The sequence below is a fragment of the Puma concolor genome, unplaced genomic scaffold (genome assembly GCF_028749965.1).
Source record: "Puma concolor isolate L17-30 unplaced genomic scaffold, mPumCon1.1.hap2 unalloc_scaffold_28, whole genome shotgun sequence".
NCBI classification, from domain to species: Eukaryota; Metazoa; Chordata; class Mammalia; order Carnivora; family Felidae; genus Puma; species Puma concolor.
This window is the reverse complement of record NW_028240234.1, coordinates 366,496-389,829: the sequence shown is the minus strand read 5'-3', so window position 1 is coordinate 389,829 and position 23,334 is coordinate 366,496. Positions and strand designations below refer to the sequence as shown.

The 23,334-nt window shown below is 53.9% G+C and overlaps 1 protein-coding gene across 1 annotated transcript in view; it reads right to left on the bottom strand.

Annotated features, from left to right (window-relative positions):
- LOC147571423 (liprin-alpha-1-like) overlaps positions 1–23,334 on the bottom strand; it is an 87,644-nt gene that overhangs the window by 8,284 nt on the left and 56,026 nt on the right. Inside the window, exons 4-11 of the mRNA XM_086696418.1 lie at positions 18,464–18,574; positions 17,684–17,821; positions 16,016–16,162; positions 14,380–14,514; positions 12,718–12,801; positions 10,617–10,748; positions 7,902–7,981; positions 4,636–4,777 (exon numbers count right to left, since the gene is read on the bottom strand). Of these exons, the coding sequence (XP_086552544.1) occupies positions 4,636–4,777; positions 7,902–7,981; positions 10,617–10,748; positions 12,718–12,801; positions 14,380–14,514; positions 16,016–16,162; positions 17,684–17,821; positions 18,464–18,574 (969 nt within the window). The remainder of the gene's footprint in view (positions 1–4,635; positions 4,778–7,901; positions 7,982–10,616; positions 10,749–12,717; positions 12,802–14,379; positions 14,515–16,015; positions 16,163–17,683; positions 17,822–18,463; positions 18,575–23,334) is intronic.

Sequence of the window (23,334 nt, the reverse complement as noted above, 5' to 3'; positions counted from 1 at the left end):
TGAAAAGCTATGAGCTGTGCTTTGTGCAGGGTCCAAAACGACTTCCTAGGATCGGCCTAACGCCAGGCGAAAGGGTGGATTCGCGTCCGGGCAGTGGGCCCACTGAGACCCCCAGCCCATCGGCACCGAGGGGTGTACCCTCCCCAGGACCTCGCACCACCAGGAGCCCGGCCACAGAAGGTAGAGGCGGAGGCCCAAACCATGTCACCATACACCACGGCCAGCTGAGAAGGAAGGTGTTTGTTTCCTGACGCCGTTCAGGGCAAACCCTGGTGAGCACGGAGCCCTCCCGTGCACGATTGTCCAAAGCTCTTTGTTTGGGGGAAGTGGAGCGAGCTTGTGGCCTAACCCACTGTCACTTCTGGTAGCGATGCAAGGCTGGAACCTACGGGGACGTGTGTAAAGTGACAAGGCACCCAACCCCCTGACCCCACACTCGGGTCTGACTTCTGCTTCTCGGGGCCGTTTCGGGTGATGTTACAAACTGACGGACTCATCTGCAGCTTACAGACAGTCTGCTCGACACGGTGGAGACACAGTGTCCCGTGGCTGCCGTCACGACAAATGAACCCCTTCAGACTCCATTTTTCCTTCTGTGACAGGCGGTGGGTCTGCGGCTATGTGGCTGTGGGCCCTGGAAAGGACCGTGGGGCCACGGACCCGCCAGCGTTATGACCCTTGACAGGTCCTGGGGGTGAGGCAGGGCCGGATCTCACGAGACACACGTGTAGGACTGGCGAGACAGGCACAGCCAACTGGGTTTGTACCAGGACCTCCGAAGCTGCACGGGGCTCGGGACACCCATGGCGGTCAGCACCAAGCGGAGCTGAGCTCAGGGAAGACACAAGCTTCACCAACAGCTCCAAAACACCTGCCTCCTCTCCTGATTTCCTGACAATCGGCAGACAACAAAAGGCTACCTTAACAGGCTACAAATTATCCACATAAAAGCAAACAGGGTCAGACTCCCTCAACACAAGTAGATTTCATACCCAGGTGGAAGCAAGGATATGGAGAAAACAAACCCAAAGGGGAACAGGACGGGGAGCCACGCTAGCGACCAGGCTATGAGGTGAGCAGAGACGGAGGGCTCCGGGAGCACACCCTCCCCTGGGTCACAGCGCAGTCCACACACAGGCCCCCGCCCAGCACTGGGTCCTGCCAGACTTGTGCCTATGGGCCATTTCAGTCTCAACCAAAACGGGAGGCTCCCGCCAGGCTGGGAAGTGCAACGCCCGTGCTGGCCCTGTCTGCACGGACCTGACACCCACTGCCCGTACGCCTAGACTTCATCCCCCAAAACCTCCAAAGAGCCCTCCAAGTAGCCATCAGTGAGCTGCGGGAGCAGGCCGTCCTGCCTGGGTGTTCATCACGCGACCCTCTGTTCCTTGAGAAAGTCTTGCTACAGAGGAAAAGGCAGCACGAGCCAGCAGAATGCAGGGCGTGCTCTGTGCCCCGGCGCCGATGTGAGCTCCTGATCTCTGAGGACCGTGCACCGATGGGCAGTGTGTGGACACCCCAAGGGCCGTGAACCTTGCGCTGTCCTCACTTACCAGGAGAGCAAAGCAGGAAAAAAAAGACGGTGATGAATACACCCCGGTCACAAAACAACCAGTGACCGAACTGGCACTTGAACGCAAGAATTCAACTGAACGGACACACCGTCTGTGCAGTGGAGGGGCTCCCCCAGCTGCCGCCCAGCTCTGTATCAGAGGCACGGCCCTGTCAGCGCATGGCTGGGAAGGTCTGGGATGGGGGTCCGGTCCAGGGAGCAAGGCATCCCAGTTATGAGGCGGACTGTCTGGTCGAGGGTTCCGTCCCGAGGCACGGCGCTTCCCCTGAGGATGGGCACACCCACGTCATTGTCCTCTGGACACAGGAGGTGTCCTGTCCCGGCGAGGGGCACTGTAAATGGGAGGAGGGCGCCCGAGCAAAGGTGGGGTATGTGGCAGAGTGGTGTCGTGGCCAGTGTTTGCCCTGCAAAGTGTCCTCATGCACAGGACCCGGGCTCTCAGGCTCTGGTTGCACATCTGGAAATGGGCTAACCACACAAGCTGTGGCTCGCGGGGATGTCTGTGAGGGCCAGGTCACAGGATCCTAAACCACTGCACACACCAGGTGGCGAACGAACCCTAAGAGCTCTCTGAATGCTGCTGGCTACGGCTGTCAAAAGTGGTTATATCCCGAAATCGAAACTCTACGGCTCTGCTTCAGTAATTTCTCTTCCTAGAAACTTCTGTGTCTCATGGAACAAAGTTCGCAGCGCAGCGAGCAAGACACAAACGAGAGACAACGGCGAGCTCCGGTGGCCGTCGCAGGTACCGTGGAAACCGCACGCCGCGCTCGAGCTCCCAGTGGCTCCTGTACTTCCCCGCACACGCCAGCCGCTCGTCCTTACCCAGCTGTGGTGCTCACCGTGAAGAGACGGGCACTCTCCCCCACACCACAGACAAACACAGCTAGGTTGCACTACGAAACACTTTCGCTTTCTCCGATGCTTCCTTACATCGCTAGGCTGACAGAGGCATGCAAAGAAAGGAAGAGGAATCAGATTTACTGCACACTTGGAAGCTACAATTTCCAAGACGAAACGAGCAAACATATTTTAAAGAGAACAACGAGATGGATATAATGGAGAGAAGATTTAGAAACAACCACGACTGGACGCAGAACTTTGTTCCACCGCACATCTGAATGTAATAGGCTATTCGACATTTACCAGAGACACTCCCAATTATCACTCAGGGACGTAAAACTCCATGACAACATACACAACTTACTGAAACATGGCATCTTGTAGAACAAAGACGTCTAACAGGTGCCTATTCTAAACTTTCCTGTAACTGTTCTCCTTGTTGGAAACCAAGTTACACTTTTACAGTATCACCCGAGGGGATGCCGAAGTTCCCGCAACACCTTGTATAACACCAAACAAACCCACTCTGTTAACGCCCTGCTGGACGTGAATGTGAAATCCTGACCTCGAATTGGATTGACAACCTCTCACGAATCACTGTGCTGGTTACAGGAGGGTGCCCTGGGCAGGTACGTGATAAAAACGGGCTTAGGGGCAGGTGACAGCTTCACGTTGTAGGAGTCCCGAGTTTCAGTGTAGAAGGCAGTACTTGTGCTCAGTAAGCCCGTGAGATTTGGAGTCCTGAACGCGAGTGTCGGCACCGCAAAGCGTGCTGTCTGCATCGAGCTTCCGTTCATCTATGCTCAGTGCCTTATCTCTTTGGAAGAAACACTTCGTTTACAAATTATGATCTAGATCGTACCCGTATCCACCTGTACTATACAGCGATACGCTAACGACAATTTATGACTATTGGGGCAAAACCCCACTCTCTAATGACAAATGAAGATACAGGAGAAACAACACGAGCCAGCCACGAGTGACCACAGACGCGCCAGGGCAAAACAGCAAAATGACAAAACACAAACCACAGAACTTTTGCCCTGTGTCTCCTTCCAGCTAGCACTGCGTCTCTGCTCCCAACCAGAGTTCAAGTCCTCCAGAAATCTGCCCCTACTGTGTCTACACAGACTCTGGAACTCGGGCGAGCGGGCTTTAGCGCAAGGGCTCCTGGACCAGACCACCGTGGTCCTCGGCCTCCACCTTGCCTGGCCCCACCCAGCACGACCAGGCCACCGGTCTCCCTTTCCCTGAGCACCTGGCTCACTGAGCTCCTTCCACCTTGTGACCGCTTGCTCTCTGCCAGATCTGTCTCTCTCTCTCCACTGCCACACTGGGAATTGCCCAGAGAGCCACCCTTGGACTCTGGGGCTATCCACAGGTGCCCATCTAGGGACTCGTCAATCATCTGTCAAACAGAAATAGATAACTAACACACATCTCACCTTTTACTTCCCATTCGCTGCTGGTCTCCCCTCACTACACTGTGCACACATAGGGGTGCAGGCCTCTCCTCTGACTTTTTATCTATTTATTGTCTTCTTTGTTTTATTTCAAGTGGGGGAGGAGCAGAGAGAGGGAGAGAGAGAGAATCCCAAGCAGGCTCCAGGCGCGGTCAGCGCAGAGCCCCGTGCGGGGCTGCGGGGCTGCGGGGCTGCGGGTCTCGATCTCACCAAACCATAGATCGTGACATGCGCAGAAATCAGCAGTCAGACCCTTGACCGACTGAGCCACCCGGCGCCCCTCATCTGGGTTTTTCAGTCATGCTGCACCCTAGCTCTGGGACGATATCTGCACCAAACTTGTTCCATGACTACAGGTGCTCAAAACTTACACAAATATCTAAAAATATAGGCGGCTGAAGAGACAAAGGACAAAAGTACTTAAACTCCAAAGGTGAATTCTCTGTTGTTTAAGTTCGATGAAGACACGCGTTCATTTAACCTTCATTAGCATTTCAAACCCTTACTCATTTGCATTGTGCTGTGCTTAACACTAGGTCCTATCTTCATCCACATTGCTACTTTATACAAAGAAAGAACAAAAGCTCTCAAAAGTAAATTCTAAGGCAGCAAAAGAAGAATGGGGGAAGGGGAAAAGAGAAAGCAGCCTATCAGTCCCTTAGTTCCAGAAGAGCCTCACAGACAGAGGAAAAGGCAGGTGACATTGGAGCAGGCAGGTGGGTCCCACGAGAGCCCCCAGAGGATGGAGGTCCTTGCCTTGGAAGGCTCATGTCGCAGACGGGCCACACGGCCTTTCCGGTGGCGCCGCAACACCGCGCTGCTGCTGGTGCTGCTGGCATCCGTGGGGCTGTCCGCCAGACGGAACCTGGAAGCTGGGATGCTGCTGACGTGCGTCCGCCTGAAATATGGAGGAGAACAATCAAACAAACACGCGCACACACACACCAAGGTTGTTATCTAGAGAAAAGTGGGCTTTGTCAGCCAGGCCAGAACCCATCAATTGGGAACATGAGGTCACAGCAAAAGGTCTCCAAGGAAGGCATCCTTGCCCCTGGCTCCAGTGCAAGCCCGCTAGCCGGGCCCTGTGGAGACAGGGTCTCCCGGGCCCAGCAGGTGCAACGCATCCCCGCGGCCCAGACGTCCCCGAGGTGGAGCAGCGCCTGCCCCCGGTCAAGCTGTCATCCTGCGTGTCTGCACCACCTCCTGCCCAACTGACCGGAAAGCACTCCTGTACGTCCCTCTGGCCTTCACCTGCCACCGGCCCACATGTGCCAAGGCCCTTGCTGTGATGCCAGGTGACCCCAGGTTTTCCTCCACCAGCCACTATCGGACGCCCCAGGGGCATCCGCGGCAGGATCCTCGGGAACCACACCTCGCAGCTCCCGTACACAGGAGGTGGCAATGCGCCCGGTGTTTCCAAGGCAAAAGCGTCTCTGGCCTCTGTGCAGTTAGACTAACAGACAAATGTCCCCCTTGGCCACAGAAGTCTCCAGAAAAGTTCCATGGAGCCCCGAGACCCTAGGGTGGAGTCACTTAATTGGGCTGTCAGCTGCTCCCCTCAGCAAAGGATCTGGGCACGAAGCGGTCAGCAGCTGCGAAGGAGCACCCGCCAGCCCACGTGCCCGGCCTCAGCCAAGGGCTCACCCTCCACACTTGAACCCTGCACGGGAGTCCAGGGGCTCCTCGCTCTCTGGAAAAGAAGAGAGGCTGCCTTCCATTTCACAAATCCTTATGGTCTCGGGAGACAGAACACGCCCATCTGATTCACATCAGCTAAAGAGGGGGCCCCTGGCGTCACCCCTTGTGGCCTGGAGACAGAGCCACCACGACAGGGCGTCTCCTCTGTGGTGCTTCAAGCTCTTCTCTGAGGCCTTTCAAGAAACGTCATTGGCACGTGCTGCCTCAGGGTACTGCTTGTTTCTAAGACAGCCAAGTCGGAACTGGCCGCTGGCCACAACCATCTTCCCCTCCTCTGGTCCCCCCATTCCCAGAACAACTGCTCACCTGAGCTCAGGTGGTCTAGCTTCACCGCTGTGGGGCCACGACACATCGCCAATCGGGGAGAGCCACACACGCCGCCCCGCATGGGACCTGGCATGGTTCGTGGCTCCACCGAGGTTTGCGTGTGTCCCCTGACTCTGACACCCTATCTCAGGCTCCCTGGCTCCCGACCCCACCACCCTGCATCCAGTCCTATCCCAGAGCTCTCTCCCATCTGCCCCGCCTGCGTGTGCAATTTGGTCCGTCACCTTTCTTTTCCTCTGTAACCCAGACCATGTCATCTTGCTAGAGGAGGACACAAACGGAAGACGTGGCTGTGAGGTCGTGCCAGGAGGGCTCAGCTGTCCAGCCTGCCTGCCGCCTTCTCAGTCTCGTCCCCCCGGCCCCCGGCCGCTCACGGCGACACAGCTCCCACCAGCCTCGCTTCTGCCACCACACGAGAGATCACTTTGTGAGACGGCTTCAAACAGACCCTGTTCCTCAGCCGGTCTCCTGCCCGGTGTCTTCTGACCACAAGGCCACCTGTGACCACGGACAATGCCTCTGCAACCACGGGAGCACTGGGATCCTCTCTATCCTTCTCCTTGGCCAGCTCACCTCAGGCGGGTGACGGGCGTGGATGTCCCTCTTATGGCAACTGCCCCAGGGTGACACCCTCCAGGGGCCTGCACAGCCCCTTCCCTTGAGAACTCCAACATGCACTCGAGTGGCCTGCACCGCATCCACTGTTTGCTCCCTTGGCCTCCTCACACATACCCGTCATCAAGCCCTGGAATGGTGACACTCAGCACACTGGTGTCTTGCTGGCGAGGATCTCCATCAGCCAACCAAGAGGCTGCTCTGTGCCCGGATCTTCCTGTGTGCTTCTCTCTCCGGACACACATTCGCTGTGCCACCAGTAGTTCCCTGGACAGGGAGGGCCGCTTGGGACTCTACCTGCCCTGACTTCTCTCTCCTACAAGCAGGCTCAACACGGACAGCCACAGCACACCCTCGACTCTCCCGAGAGCCCACGTCGGCAGCCGCACAGACCCCAGTGAGGCCTGAGTGGGCCTGCCTTTGGAGCAGGAGCCTGCTTCCTGCACCTAAGGGGGCCCAGTCAGCTACTCGAGGCACTGTCACACCAGAATGACTCTCACATGGTACATATTTCCTACAAAGAAGCAAGCAAACCTTTGAATACCTTGCTGACAGTTACTGTCTGCAGGACGCAGCTCACAAGCCGGCTGACCCACTCCCTCACAGGCGACTCACCAACGTCCCAACAGAGTTGCGGCGATTACCTGTCATTCTCCAGTCTTTTCAAAAATATAAGAAACTGCGAGCACTGCGCTAACCCCACCGACGTCAAGGTGACCTTCACAACCACGGCCACGTGTGCACTCCCATGGTGACCCCACTGGCATTGCGGAAGGGACCATAGCTTCCAGGGATGCTGGGCCGAACCTGGCAGGCTGGACCCCTCCTAGCCCCACACCATCACTGCCACACTCGGGGGAGGGAGGCCGCAAATAAACCCACCCAAACACGAACAGAACTTTTCCTAACTTCTACTCCTCCTCCCATGGCTGTGAGCTCTGTCAGGCCTCCCGGTCTCCTGAGATTCCAAACCTAACCTCTGGAATGAGGTTTTACTTCTCCCTCTTGCCACCTACTAAGCTACCGGCTCCCTGAGCTACATCCAGTCCCTCTGCCCATTCGGCCAAAGGATTCCTCTGGAAGATACACAGCAGGTGCTAACGTATGTGTTTGTGAGGTGGTTCATGTTAGGCACGGTGAAGGGCAGTGTCCCCCCCCCAGCCCCGCCCCATCATCAGTTAGCTGGTACCTGGAAAATGGATCGCGTCAGACTACAACACACTCAGGGTTATTGTGTGTAACTCTGATCCGGTGCGGGTCATACCATAGCACACCCACGGTTCTACTTGGGAACCATGAGCTGGTTCAGGTCATACTGGTGACAGAGGGAAGCCGCCCCCAGCCGCGTCTCAAACAGATCTGTGAAGCGGGAAATGTCATACCTGTGGTGAAGCGAAGAGCCTCTCGATCTTGCCCGCTTTAATATGGCCCTCAGTGCTTCCATTTTCCGTAGAAGGTGATCCTGCAAAGCAGCAAATGACAACGACACTCACTGCAAGCAAGGTTAACTAGTCTTTGCATCAAGAGTCCGTTCAACTCAGAGCACAAACTGGTAGTGGCCAGAGGAGAGGAGAGTAGGGGCGGTTGGCAAAAGAGATGATGGTGAGTAGGAGGCATCAGCATCCAGGTATCAAATAAGGCCGTCTCGGGGATGAAAAGCACAGTACAGGGAATACGGTCCGTGATACCCTAAGGACTCTGTATGGTGACACACGGTGACCACAGTGATGGTGACGAGCACAGAGTCACGTGTGCAATTGTTGAAACGGTATGCTGTCTACTTGAAACTGATACCACACTGTAGGTTCATTAGAATTCAAGAAAAAATGGAAAACACTACTTGCATCAAGTGTGCTGAAATGCTGACCATCATAACCACGCTGGGTAAATTCAGCAGTTACAAACCCCAAGACCATTCTCTCCAAGAGTCCTCCAGTAAACACCCGGATCACCAAGTGAACGTCCTAAACCCTACTGAACAGTTAGGTCTCAGGCATAGCAAGGTTACAGAGGAGAAACACCGAGCCACTAGGACTTCTTCCTAATTATGTAGAGAGGAGCAGGACTTTCTGGGCGGTGGGGGAATAGCCCTTCTGTGTAATAGGCACGTGCTCCGTCGTGGACCCTCTGCAGCCCAGCCTCACGTCTGCACACGCAGCACCAGGGAGTAAAACCGACGAGGAGCTTTGGTCACACAACTACCCCCTAGGCAGTGCCGTCCCAGGCCGCAGACACCACCGCACGTGGCTAACTGAGCGCCCAAAATGGGGCTGGTCCCGACCACAGGGGATGGAACTGTGAGACGCCCCGTGGGTTGCAAGGACTGAATGTGGAAAAACATTGTAGAGTAGCTCCTTCATGTCTACACTATTTACATGATACAATAACATGTTGCCTGCATCGGGCTGCGTGAAAACTAACATCACCCGTGTGTTTGACCATTTCAAATGCAGCCTCGAGAACCCTTGGGATGACACCCATGTCACCTGTTACCTTCCTGCTGGGCAACGCTGCACTCCACGAAAGGTTTACGCGAACATTTTAGCTTTCGAGCGAACCCCCGAAGGGACTCAGAAATCTGAACCCCGTAGGCTGCTCGGCTCCAACTCCGCCACATGCGTGCCATTCAGACTTGCGAGCGTGGGGCCGCTCGAAAGCACAGTGGTGGCTCGCCTTGGAGGAAGTGTGAGCCCCAGAGGTCACCTGCTCCTTTCCAGTCTCAACCGATCACTGAATGAGTGAGAGACGGAAATACCTTCTCACGTTGCATTTCTTGTAACTGTTTTTTCAGATTGCCAACTTCTCCTAACAGAGACTTCTGAGAAAGATACCGACAGTCCTTTAGTGTTGATTCTTTCAAACGTTCCACATGCTAGACCATGCCTACGTTTCTCTTTACAATAACGCAGCACCACAGACAAGGCATGGAGCCGATGGCCATACCAACGAACCGCGTCACATGACCACAGAGTGAAATGCTGTCTGTGAAACTGCAGTAACAGCCTTTACTCATCCTTTGTCCATGTACAATTTCTTCACGGATCACTGTCTGACTGTAAGTATGACAAGTTCCTACGTTTACTTGCAGCAGGTACACTGGTTTGTACTAGCTTTTAGGGTCTGTGATGCCTCAGTCACTTGGGAAACCTGACCTAAGTTTCGTACATATACTTCCAATCTCACATACAACCTTCTACCGAAAGGCTGGCCCCAGTGATCAAGGTAGAACCTCACGTGGGGTATAATAACGCACCTCATAATGGGTTTTACCCAAAACAAGTGTGTCGTGAAATTAGCATTGCTCACTGGTGTCTCCAAGTGACAATCTTAGGGAAGATTCTGGGCTCATCTACAGGGACACAGGTGTAATCAGAACCGGTAGTATCAGGTCCGCATCCAACTGTCCCCACCAGAGCTTCTCTCACAGAGATCCTATGATACTGCTTCCCTCCCGTTACACCTCAAGTGTGTCCGTTATGATGGTGTAAGAGTCCAGGCTTAGACTCTTTCCAACCCAGATGAAAAGAGGGAAGGCAGGAGATGGAACAGGAGATACTCTGTTTTCAGCTGGTTAAATGCTTGACAGAACTGCGCACTCCTACCGGTCCGTCTGGACAAAAGAGGTAGAAATTAGCTCCCCAGACAAGAACCAGGCTGAAGGTTCCAGCACAGGGGTGGCAAACGAGGGCCTGCCGACCACATCCAGCCACCGCCGGGTCCTATCAACAAAGGGGTATCGGCACACGGCCCCTCCCCTTAGTTATATACTGCCTATGGCTGTTTCTGTGCCCATCTTTGATTAGCATGAAGCTAGCTTACTCCTTACGTCTCAGTTAGTCTCAGTTACGTCTCAGTTAGTAAAGGCCCAGACCATACTCCTCTTCTAGACAGTGAGACGCACCTTCCCGCACGCATACGTCGGGCGGGGACACGACACTGGGAACTTAACGTAGGCCTGCAGTTTTTCCGCGTGAAAGAATCATTTCTACTTTCTACAGTGGCTGTTAGCCTCTGCTCCACGCTGCTCCTCAGGATCACAACGTGAGCGTCTCCTCTGTGAGGACGGGGGCACTCAGCCGCTGTCTCTCATAGCCTACCTTATCTTCTGCAGCAGCCATTCTTTCCTTTAGATGACGCTGAAGACGCTCGTCAGATTCGGAAAGGAGCTTGTCAATAGTGCTGGACAGATGTTGATTAGTCTCTTCCTTCAGTTTTTCTCTCTGCCTTACCTGAAAGAGAAGACGCAGGCTTCAAGCCAAAGTGCGAACACTGGCTCAGGCGTGCGAATGACCAGCGGTGTGACCCACACGCACGCCATCCTCGGCTGCCCCTTCCCACGGCACTCTTTGGCGTGCTTGTGCGTCACTGCCAGCACCGACCTAGCGGGGCACACAAACGCAGGAACCTGCTTCCCAGGGGTCATCACTTAGCAGGTCCCTTTGTTTCTGGGAAACAAAACACGCATGGGCCCTCACGAATGTCCTCATTGTTAGCTCTCAGATGGGCTCAGGAGGCAGATGTACATGCAGGAAAGAGCATATTCTCAAGGGGATCAGCTGATCTACACACGGGAGGAGGCATATTCCGGGGCGGAAACCCAAGCTCAGATCTGGCCTCAGGGGGAAAGAAATGAATCCATTGACAAAACCCAAAGATAAAAAAAAAATCCCCTTTGGGAAAGATTCAGTGGTGAGAAAGACTTTGACCTGTTTTTCGTGAAATTCACACATCTCCTGAACGTTTTGTAATGGAAACTTGTATTTACCTCAAGTAATTTCCGAACGGAACCGCCAAGTTCACGGGTCTGTGTTTTATAGAACTCTCATCAATCGTATGGTTTAAAAACTTGTTCCTACCGCATATCCTGAATTAACCCAAAACAGAAGCGGCGAGGACAGGCCGGCAGGATTCAGGGGCTCCTGCCGGGCGGAGGGCCGTGGGGTACGGAGTACACATGTGCCCTGCAGTCGGGGGGCCCAGGGAGGAGGAAGAGCCCACAGGACACACCCGCAGGCTAGGCAATGGACAGTCCCTCCAGGCTCGGGCTTCCTCACCTCCAAGCCACACCTGCTGGCACCTCTTTCCTTGGGAGCAGGCAACAGAAAGCACGACCACCACACCTCACACGCAGCAACGGCCGTCACTCGGAAAAGACCCTGGCCACCCCACAAGAAGGGATCAGCACCCAAGTATTTTTCAAGCAAAGCAGCTTAAAAGTGTCCTTGGAATTGTCTCAGTTATAATAGAATCCTTATCTCAACACCTGTCCCTCCAAACTACCATACAGTCCTAAAGGCAATGAAGTGCTTCTCTAAGTAGGTGAGGTGGAATTCTCGGCCCAAGAGGCTAGCGTCTGGTTGTGCTCGCTTGTGTGCATGTGTCATGGCGGGCTGGGGTCGGCCAACGCGAGCCGTCACGCTGGCATCAGAAGCTTCACTCCGCGGAAACTCATGTTTTATTCTCTGACCCTGAGGGCCAAGCACACGAGTGTCTGGTGTAAGTTAAGGGTGAGTGTTTTGAGTTTTCTGGTGAAAACAAAACCCGATGGCCTTGGATGGACGTCCCAAGTTGGGGAGGCGGCTGCCTGCTCTGTCTCCTGGGTGTTTCATGTTGACGTCCGACCAGCTCCCACAGGGAAAAATCTCAGGGGATTCAAGGGACACGGGCCTCCCTTTCGTCAAGGCTCGATGACGCTATTCCTCTTCTTAGGAACATCTACCCCGACCTGTGCCTTTACATCTCAAGTAGAAATTCAGGATGTGGGGACCAAGGTCAGGCCCGTGACCTGATTTCAGGACCTCGGTGTCATGTCCTAAGGAAGGAGACCCCTCCTCTAGGCTGCCCTACCCCAGGCCAGTACCTCCGCTTTGGCCAAGGGACACCCACGAGGTCCCGCGTCAACCGTGAGTAGCTGCTAACGAGCTGGTGGGCACAGTGGGCTGTGCGGGTGCCTCCACCCCTAGGCGGCACTGCCTACGGGGCCCCAGCGTCCAGAGAACATTGTCCACAGGCTAGCAGTGTTCACTAGCATCCAACTCGCACAAGAGTGCACTGTACCCCTGATGGGATCGAGAAGGGGCCTGGCGTCCACGTGGGGAGAAGTGGGAAACAAGGGACCACTCCCTACCCCCACACCCCCAGCCTGCGCCTCATCCTCAACCACCGCCAGGTGCGCGGCTGCTCCGCCCGGACACGTACCCGCTGCAGTTCTTGGTTCTTTTCCTCCAGCTGGGCCTCCATCTGGCGCAGCCTTTCCTCGATGTTGCCACCCCTCTGCTCGGCCTGCGGGCGACAGCAGGGTCAGAAGAGCTGGCTGCCCCACCACACACGCTGTGCCTACGCACGACATGCTGTGAGCGGCCTTCTGCCTGCTCACAGTCCCTACAGGCCTCATGCGTGCCAGTGGGAAGCAGTGGGCTTCCATGCTGGTGACCGGGGGTAGGCAATGGTCTCGTCCCCACCCCGGGTCCCGGATCCTTGGACGGTGCCTCGTCCCCCGGGAGACACCCCTGGCCACTCAGCACGGACAGGAGGAAGCAGCAAGCGGAAAGAGCAAACAGGCGTGCTGCCTTCCTAAGCTGGGAAGTTACTTCCAACAATTTAGCTTCCTCAGCAGCACACTGTCCAAAGACAAAGGGTCGGGCTACACGGCTGACCAGGGACAGGAGAGAGGACAGGTGAGAAAAGAAATGGAGACTTGACATGCAGATCACAAAGGAGGAGAGGCTCTGTTGGAGCCTGGGCCTGTGGGCGCCCAATGCCGCCTGCCCGACTTGATGGCAGCCTTGAGGGTCATTATCCCGTGACGAAACCACCCCCCTTCCCACTGGGACCCTCACTGCACTGGAACCGCTGACACAGAAGCACCGACAGGCTCCCTGCTACAGGTTCCCTCAGCCCAGGTTCCGGAAGGATGGACTGGCTGCCCAGTCATGGGCTCCCTCGTCCTGTGTGCATCACTCGATCCCAGCACCGCCCACATCATGTCTGGAAACTACCTCTTCAACTGCTGCCTTCCTCTGTGGGTGGTGAGGGCTGTGAGAACTGGGAGGGCAGGGACTGTGTCTGGCACGTTCCTCGACTCTATTTGTGGAACCTCCGAGTGAATTCCTTAAAGATTTATTTCTTACAGGGGTGTCTGGGTGGCTCAGTCAGTCGGGTTCTGACTCTTGGCTTCAGCTCAGGTCATGAACTCAAGGTTTGGGGCTTCGAGCCTTGTGTCAGGCTCTGTGCTGATAGCATGGAGCCTACTTGGCATTCTATCTCCTTCTTTCTGCCCCTCTCCTGCTCATGTATGTGCCCAGGCTCGCTCTCTCTCTCTCTCTCTCTCTGTCTCAAAATAAATGAACATTTAAGAATTTTTTAAATAAAAAAACGATTGTGTTTGAAAGAGGATAGGATTTTCTCATTTCTCGGAAAAATTCTATGCTTTTTTTGTTTTTGTTTTTTTTTTTTTCCTTCGGTAAGCTCTACACCCAATGGGGAGCTCAGACTCATGACCCTGAGATCAAGAGTCCCAAGCTCCACTGACTGAGCCGGCCAGGCACCCCTGTCCTTCTCTTGCCCAAGGCTACTATCTTGAGCTTTGAGTCGCTGACTTAACTCTGAAAAGCAGTGAGTCTTAGATGCAGCCAACGGCAAACTGCACACGTCGGACAAAACCGGAGGGAACAAAACTGGGGATGATGCCTGCCGTTTGAAAAGCATTCCAATGTCAGACAAAGAAGCACCGAAAACAGATCTCAGCTGGTTCGCGGACTTTGGCACGCCGACGTTACCGGTGAGAAATGAGATACAAGAACGGACCGCCATGAAGTTGACATTCCCACCATGGGACCCAGAAGGAAACGGGGGCCCCACCTTGCAGAGGGTGGCCACCCTCTGGGCCGGCTCGGCTTCCACCTCGGGCAGCGACTTGGCCTTCCTCGGGGTCTGCTGCAGCTTCCGCTCCGCCACCTCCAGGCACTCTTGCAACTGGCGGTTTTGATCCGCAGTCTAGGAAATGAAGGCAAAGCATCAAAGTGTAGCAAGTCTTCTCTCCGTTTCCATTTTTAATAAAGTGAAACAAAATCTAAATGCAGAGATCTACTGTTAGTTCTGACTGAAGCCAACAGTTTGGTAGGTGCTTCAGAGTAAACCTTTCCTTTCTGCGAGGAGTCACCCACTGCCTTGGTCCTCCGTTCGCTACGCAAAACATGTCTTGCCAAACTCTTTGCTCTTCTTCACTATCTTCAAAGAAGTCTTTCCAAAGACAAAGTTCCCACACATTAAAGAAAACCCATCTTCTGGAGGAGCTTGCTCGCTCTTCCTGACCAGTTAAGGAGAGAAGGGTTCGGTCCTAACCCTTCGTAAACATATTTATACTGGGGTCCGAGGGCTCGCTACATAGGACATTCTGAGGTGGGCACATCAGCCAGCACAGAGCTTCTGAGAGCATGCCTGATGCCAGTTGAGTTCTTTTTGGAAGTGTACCATTATTCAACAAAAACACTCTCCCTCTTGACCAAAAACGTGGAAAACTTCAACGTGGAAAACTTAGACACGAGATTTTTTGTTAAAGGACTTTTAGGGAAGCCGAGGTGGCTCAGTCAGTTAAGCGTCCACCTTCGGCTCAGGTCATGATCTCATAGCTCATGGGGTCAACCCTGCCTCGTGCTCTCTGCTGACAGCTCAGAGCCTGGAGCCTGCTTTGGATTCTGTGTCTCCCTCTCTCCCTCTCTTGCCCTCCACTGCTCATGCTCGCTCTCTCTCTCTCTCTCTCTCTCTCACTCTGGCTCCCTTTCTCAAAAATAAATAAGCATTAAAAATATATAAAGTCATTTTAAAAATCATGTATAAGGTGAGGTTTTTGCAAGGTTAACGTGTGTTCCCACAGACTCCTTCCATCTTCTGTGTGCATATAGCTCTGTGTGTATATACAGACCACGTATCATGCTTGAAAACCCTCCAAACAGCATTCCTCCATGTCATTTTAATGGCTTCCTAGTATTTCACTTTGATTATCATTTTGGGTCGACTGACGCATTTGACAAACACACCAGACAAAGCTCACTCTGTTTCCAAGAAGCTGGATGTGGTTTTCCTGTTCAATGCCGGATGACCTGAGACAACCAAGGAAGAGACGTGCTGCTTCCCAAAACACAGGGTCTCACATCCTCACGCCAGACTGTGCTTCTGCACCTGCCATTCCCCCCGATCTCAGGTACTACCCAAAATGGCCAGCTGCCTACACATTCCCGGCCACTCCCTGCTCCTTTGGAAACAGTGCTGACAGGCAACAGAGTAACGTGCATGTAAGACAAGACAAAGAAGGAATCAAGGAGGGGAGCCCCATAACATGCTTCCATAAAATTCGAAAGAATTAAACCCTGGACGTTGAAGTAACCCCGCTGGTCAACACAAGTTTCTAAGATCCTAAAACCTTGACATTGACACTTGGTCCTTAACTTGACTTGTAATTAATAAAAGTGGAATGAAGTCCAACGAAACCAACGACCTGTCGATGCAGAGAGTCCTTCTTTGCCATCTCGTTTTCAAGTTTCTCCTTGAGGTCGTGCAGAGAGGTGGCTTTGTGCTGTGCCCTGAGGCAGCGCTTCTCAAGGGTAGTGATCCTGTCTTGCATGTCTTCCTTCTGGGCCATGGCCTACAGCAGGTATTTCAGAGGGAAAACAGGGAACGAATTAGCGTACGACACATTAACACACTCCAGACACAAAACCCGGGCGAAATCCTCATTTTCCAAACAAACAGAAAAGTAGCATCCTCGGGGCACCTGGGTGGCTCAGCCGGTGTCGCTCTGTGAGTTGGCGCCCCGCGTCAGGCTCTGTGCCGACAGTGCGGAGGCTGCTCGGGATTCTGACCAGTTACCCAGGCTTATTCTTTCCCATGTGTTCAAAGACAAACGGATAAGAAAGTCTCCCGGAAGTCACAACCTCGGTTGCCTCCGGACACCGTTGAGCTTTCCACAGAACAGCGACTTGCCTCTGGAGGCACACACCATGAGACAACCATCCTTTTTCCCGGGGAAAAGGCGGATGAAATCTCATCCAATTACCACAAAGTTGAAGCAGCAGTGGTAACAAATGGAAGCCAAACTCCACCTTTCATATAACTGGAAGTCATCTTCTATAGCCTAACCCTGTAACAACATTGTATCCCATGGTATCTGACACTGCAAATGGAACCAGAACGTCCTGCCCTGCGTTTCTTGTCCAACACCCGAAAGATTCCTCTTCCAGCCCTCCGTGTTTCCTAAGCAATTTATGTCAGCAGTCTCAAGAGTGAAAGTGATGAGTCCTAAGAAAGGATTTTCTAAATTCTCTGCACATTGAACTCTGCTGAGGGGTCTCTCCCCACCTCTGCCAAACAACAACTTCACTGAACAGGTTCTATAATTTCTGCAAATACTTTTGTTTTAAATTCCGACACGATCTCACCCACACTAAGGTACTAAACAGACTGCTCGTGCACTTACACCCTCGAGGGTCTGACAGGGTCTTCCCGAGGTGGCACTGCTGGGCTGGGGGTGGGGTGTGCGGGGACTGTCCGCAAAGGGCAGCTCACAGTGACAGGAGGAGGCACAGAGAAACCATCCTACCCTTACCAGTCCTCTGTGACAATGATCAGATTCCCATCGACGACCACACGTGCAGAAGCGGCCGCACTCCTCCATGACCTTACACCAGGACCAGCGGGCTACCCCTCGCTTACTCTGACCGTCACGACCAGGAGCACGGAACCCCTGGGAGGAGGGCAGGGCGGCAGAGGCGGCCGTGACGGCCCCTGGCAGAGCCGCCCCCGCAAGGCCGTGCCCCCGGAAACGCCCTGGCAGCACCACGCTGGTTCCTACGTGCCGAGTGTGTTCCCAAAATGGACCGAGAGCACGGCATGGGCCAAGCTCAGGTGGCCCACACGCCACACCCGAGGCCACTCCGCCGCCTGCCCGCCAGGCCTCGGCAGGGGAGAGCCCAGGGAGGACAGATTCCACCACGCAGATGGGGAGGCAGCCCGCCCAGGCCCCGGAGTCACGTCCCGTTCTGCTGCTACTTCTACCAAACTCCAAACGTTCAAAACCCGTGGGAGACGAAGGACACACTGGGCAAGGCCGAACCAAACACCCCACGTTTGGCTCGACGACGGCGTGGCCATTTCAACTGACACTCACTTCACGGACATCTCTTTGTAATATGGTGTTCATTGCTTCAGAAAGGATGAGGTCTTTCCTGGAGATGTCTAGGTCCTCTTCCAGCTTGGCCACGAGAGTGCACAGGGTAGCCAGGAGCTCTTTCATCTGGCTCTGCACCTTTGAAACTCAGAAAGGGAAGCAACATGTGAGGGCCCCCACTGCTAGTCTTCATACGTTGTTTTAAAAACAATGGATAAAAAGGAAACCCCCTCCAATCAAATCCTGGCGTGATGTCTGGAGCTGAACTCTGCGAGTGGCCCCTAATTCTTCTTCTACGAAACTACACCCCTCCAGTGCCACACGTAACTGCTCTCTCACCTGGAAACAAAGGGATTGAGTTGGTACACAGAGGTGTTTCATTAGTCCTTACTATACAGTTACCCTAAGATCCCCTTCGCCTCAAATGACATGACAGAATGCTGGTAAGGTTTTTCACGGATGCTCCTGTTCACAGACTTGCTTGTTAACCGCTTTCAATTTTACATTGGAGACAAATCTTCCCCCAAATAAATTACATTATGCAATTTGTACTAGCCAATCGATACACACAACATTTCCACCAACTACTGCTTTTTAACCATACAGACCTGTCTTCTTACAAGAATTCAAGAAGATGAAAAGGAAACCCCAGTCACACAAACACACAAAGTGTGCCTAGAACACACAGCATGTGCACAAATTGAGAACCGCCGTGGCTAGGCACACCGTTTCAGCCTCGGTTTTGTCCTTCTCCAATATGCAGTTGAGGACCTTGAGCACCTCCGCCTCACTGGACACGCCGGCCGGAGTCTTCGCCTGTCGCCGTATGACTGTTTTTTGAAGAGCTCTCTCGTGCCTGGAGACGAGGAACTCCAAATGTTCCAGCAGCAGCTGGCGGGAGAGGCAAAAGGAAAACCGTGTTTCAAGAACACCTTCAATTCCGGGCCTCAAGTTCACCAAATGCAAAACCAAGTCTGAATCCCTTCAATTCAGTTCCCAGGTAGGGAGCCGTCCCCGCCAATGTGTTAAAAGAGCCTTACTCCTCCTCACGGATCAAACAAGGTTTGAGAACAATAGGTCCCAGCCAACTCCACGGGGACATTGCGGACAAGGGGAGTGAATGGTGTCCCGTGTTTGAAGACACTGGCAGTGCGCCTACTGACCCTGGTGTTGTTTCTCTCCGCCTTCAGGTTGGCGATCTCCTCCTCTCTCTGCACGAGCTGCTCCCTGCAGGTGTGGAGCTCTGCAGCGAGAGCTGCACACTCCTGGGGTCGGAGAGGGGACAAAAGTGGAGAGACACAGGGGGTCTTTACCAGAGCACACCAGGCCTCCGTGGCCCTCCAGAGGCCCAGCACCCACCGCCCTCAAGTAGCATCACACACACCAGTCCCCTCCTCACCACCCACAGGAGTCCCGGGGATTTTCGGAGGGACCGACACTCAAGGGGACGGACATTTTCAGGTGCCTGGCAGGTCTAGGACTCAGGAACTCTGCTGACTCGGGAGCAAGCGGCCGAGAAGCCTCCTGCCCATCCGCAGCCTCTGGCCTCGTCTGCCAAGCAGGCTTGTGGAGCGGCAGTGGGGAAAGGCTGACGGTACTCAAAAGCTGCTGTCTTAGCCTGAACCCCTGGCTCAATCAGACTCAACCACACCCAATGGACTTTTCAAAAATGATGGTAGGACTCTTGACGAAAGGGCGAGTTTACGACTTCTTTCCTTAGTCAAGCAGGAAATATTATGGAGGAAGGGTTTCTGAGGAGAGTGATGCCAGGGCCCACCACCCCGCGTGGGGCTTCTCTCACGCCAATACTGAGCGCCCGCCCAGGACATGGCGTACAGGTGGGCTCCAAGGAGGTGGACGCACACTCTCCAGTCAGTCGAGCGCAGAGCCCGGTGCAGGGCTCAATCCCTGAACCATGACATCATGACCTGAGCTGAAACCAAGAGTCAGACGCTTAATGCCCTGAGACACCCAGGCGCCCCAGAGCTTTTGTCTCTGTAGGACAAACGAGGGGATAAACGTTCACTTAACAACTGACATTCCAAATAAGGAGAGTTGTTGATTTCAGCAATTCTGGAAAATCCAAGTACAAACTGGTGACACACTTCAATTTCTTTCATAAAGTAGCCCTTTCCAAATCAACGGGAATGTTACCACAGAACTGACCACGTTCCTTGCAATCTGACTTGACAAGGTGAACCCACAGAAGCCTATCTGATCCTTGATGTAGGACTGTGCAGGCCCGTTTCTATGTGGGGATTTTTGTTCCAATAAATGCACTGGAAACTCTTCTGGAGATGTGTGACATTTGGAAAGACTGGCAGATGAGCTGAGCAGCTACGAAGTATCAAACCTAGTAAGTAAAAGGGAGGCCACGAGTGCATGAAATATACGCAGATACTAGGCTATTAGAGCATTTCCTCCCCGAAAACATACACAAACCTACTCTGACAAGATAAAACGTATCATTTTGCACACAGAAACTGACCGTACCTACATGGTGCCATTTGCAGTCAAGAGAAAGGCAAACAAATGTGGAGACGCAGGATTAAGTCCTAACCGCATAACACGAGCTGTAGCAGACGCTGTCCTCTGGGGGAAGTGTGCACCACCTCCTGTTGCTCTTGAGGTCCCCTCAGGTGTTGCACGAATCCACGAATCTGCTACTCAGCTCTTGGTAAGCACTTCCTTTCTCCAGTACATCAAGCACCACAGGAGAAGTGATTTCTCAGGGTTCCTGCGTCATTTTCACCGCGTTAAGGGCAATACCATGAACCTTAATTACAGCCTGGGACCCGTTCGAAGTGTGCCCAGGGATGCCGGACGTGCTCCCGCGATGCAGAGAAGACTCATGGTGTGACAAGAAAAGGCTGAATGGCCTGACATGTACTGAGGTCCACAGCTGCAGCTGCCAGCCGGCCAGCGTGAGGACCACGGAGGCACAAAGAAAGGGAAAGTCTCGAAGCTCTCTCCCTGCGGCGACCCCAGCACATGCAAAAACCTGGTGCTACTGGTGAGACATCTTTGTGTCTGGTGCGGAAGATGTGGCATCTCTGTGGATGTAGGACTGCTGTGAGACGGGCACACCTGCCGACGCAACTCAAACTGCAAGACAAGTGAAGACCTGACATCACGACGTAAGGCAGAAGGAAGGGAAGGATCGAAAACTGGCACATTTCAATGCAGGCACAGGATAGCTTGGTGATTTTAGAAAGGGGTTTGGCTTTGAAAATGGTCCAGACGCTAGGAGAAGCAGCTTCCACCACGAAGAAGAAGGACACAGTTTCCCAGACGCCCCAGAGAAGATTGCAGAGAAGCAGGAACTACCATCCACCGCATGTCAACCACTCCAACGCAAAAAGTGAAAACCCAAGAAAATCAGTTGAGGAGACCATGGCTGCCTGCACGGGTTTTTCATGCAGCAGGAGGTGCCCTGTCGGGGGGAAAATGCCACAAACGACATTTATTCACGAGAAAGACAAGTGAGCACCAAGATGTTGGGTAGGAAGGGGTGAAGCAGCTACCGAATGAGCGGCTACAGGTGGGGGTGTGAGCAGGGCGGCTGGCCCTGTGTAGGAAGCTCACCCCAGGGTCCTGAAGGCAACAAGTGCCAGTGGCCAGTGGTCTGGCTGCACAACCAGAGCCCTTGCCCTGGGGCAGTTCCATCCCGGCTCTGTCCCTCAACTCAGGAAGTACACTGAAAGCAAGGGACTGTCCTCCAAAGTTCTTCTGACATTGGACAATGTCCTGGCCACCCAGAACCCCACGGGTCACCACCAAACGTGTCTTGGCGGCTCACTCGCTCCGGAGCGCAGCGGGTCTAAGTGAGCCTGCGGACCAGGGGCCACGAGGACCTGTGAGGTTCATGACACAGGCACGTTACAAGAAGGACAGTCAATGCTACCAAAGAGAACCGCCACAGAGGGAACATTATGAAAGTCAGGAAGATGCCAAGGGACGTTACAAAAAACTCTGGGGAAACCGTCAAGCCCAACACAATCAAGAAATCCCTGCTAGAGATGACTGTCCATACGACGTGCGTGATTTCCAGGACCTATGACACAGCCAATCAGGAAACTCATGAATGACACTGTGCATATGGCAAAAAGAAAAAAAAAGAAAAAGAAAAAGAAAAAGAAAAAGAAAAAGAAAAAGAGTTGGGGGATGCAGGGATTCAAAATGCGTATCCTACAGAAGGTCACGAGCACAGAGAAAAGCCCAGAGGAGGTCACAGAAGAAGACAGCACAGAGAGGAGATCTGGTGAAGCAGACGGAGGGCGAGGAAGGCGGGACGGAAGTGTCATCGCTGGAAAGCACGCTGCCACCAGGAGTGATCCGGCAGAGTCTCGGCTCCTTTCCCACATGGACCCTTCCATGACAAGGGCGCTGGGACTAAAGCCAGCCAGCCGTCTATGGAAACACTGGCCAGGAACAGAAAGGCCCTTCTGGAAAGCTGCACAGACAGTGCCCGCCTCCACCCCCATACCGCCAGGCCCCAAGGCCCAAGACAGCCCAATCTAGCGGGTCCCCCCCACCCCATGCATGTCTGCATATCAGCACATTTGTGAGGACCCACCCCCACTTTCCAGACAGCAAATCCTCACCAAGGTGCTCAGTGAACCACTTCGCCTGCCATGCACACGTCTGTGCGTGAAAATCGAGGGAGCATGCAGCCAGGCCACCCGGGACGCATGTGTGTCACCACCACCTAAGCGTTCATCAGGAGGAACGTCGTGTGCGAGACTTGTGTGCACTTGGACAGCCTATCCTCACACGGGCATAAGGGCAGTAAGATCTGACATAAAGACAGGCAAGCTCCACGCCACAGGACCCACGGCCCAGCAGGGAGAGGGAAGAGCAGGAGAGAGGCAAAGCCATCTCCCTGGCTTCTGACCACCGGACCAGGGAGCAAGCTGCTCTGTTCCCAGGAGGAGGCACAGGTGGGGGGGGCAGGGTGGTGGCCCGTGTGGAACTCAAAGAGCCCACAGTCCGCCCAGATGGAGCTTCACTACGAGGTGCTTGGAAAGGCGTCCGGGAGACAGAGTGGCGTGCATGAAGGAGAACACAGGGCAGCTGAACCTCCCAAGGAAAACCGCCTCCCCGAGTCTGACCCACGCCGACCCATGGCACAAAACGGCCATCCTGCAGCCGCACTGTGCACACGTTCCCCCTATTCCACCGAACCACACACTCCCATGCCCTTCTATTGCTCTCCGTAAAACCGCATACGTCTCTGGGCGAGGTAACTGCAGCACATAGGGTTCAGCACCTAATACCGTGCCTGCCATGCACTCCAGAACAGGTGAATACTTTAGTGTACGCCCTGTACCCACACACGTAAAATTACACACGCTGCTTTTAAACATTACGCAGTTCTGTAAAGGATATAAAGACGCACACTGTCCTGTGCTTTATGTGATGGGTGATGTGAGGGGCTTGTACCTGTTGCCTAAAACACGAATCTTAGAGCTCAACCCACACATTAGAAGGAGCCACTCTACCCAATGACGTCTACACTGCATCCATTCTTGTCTCCTCCCCCAACCCACTATCCACACAGAACCAGCACCAGCTTTCAAAACATTCAAATCCATCATGCCAGTCCTTCCCCCTGAGGACACAACGACCCCAGGCCCTTATCGGAAAACCCA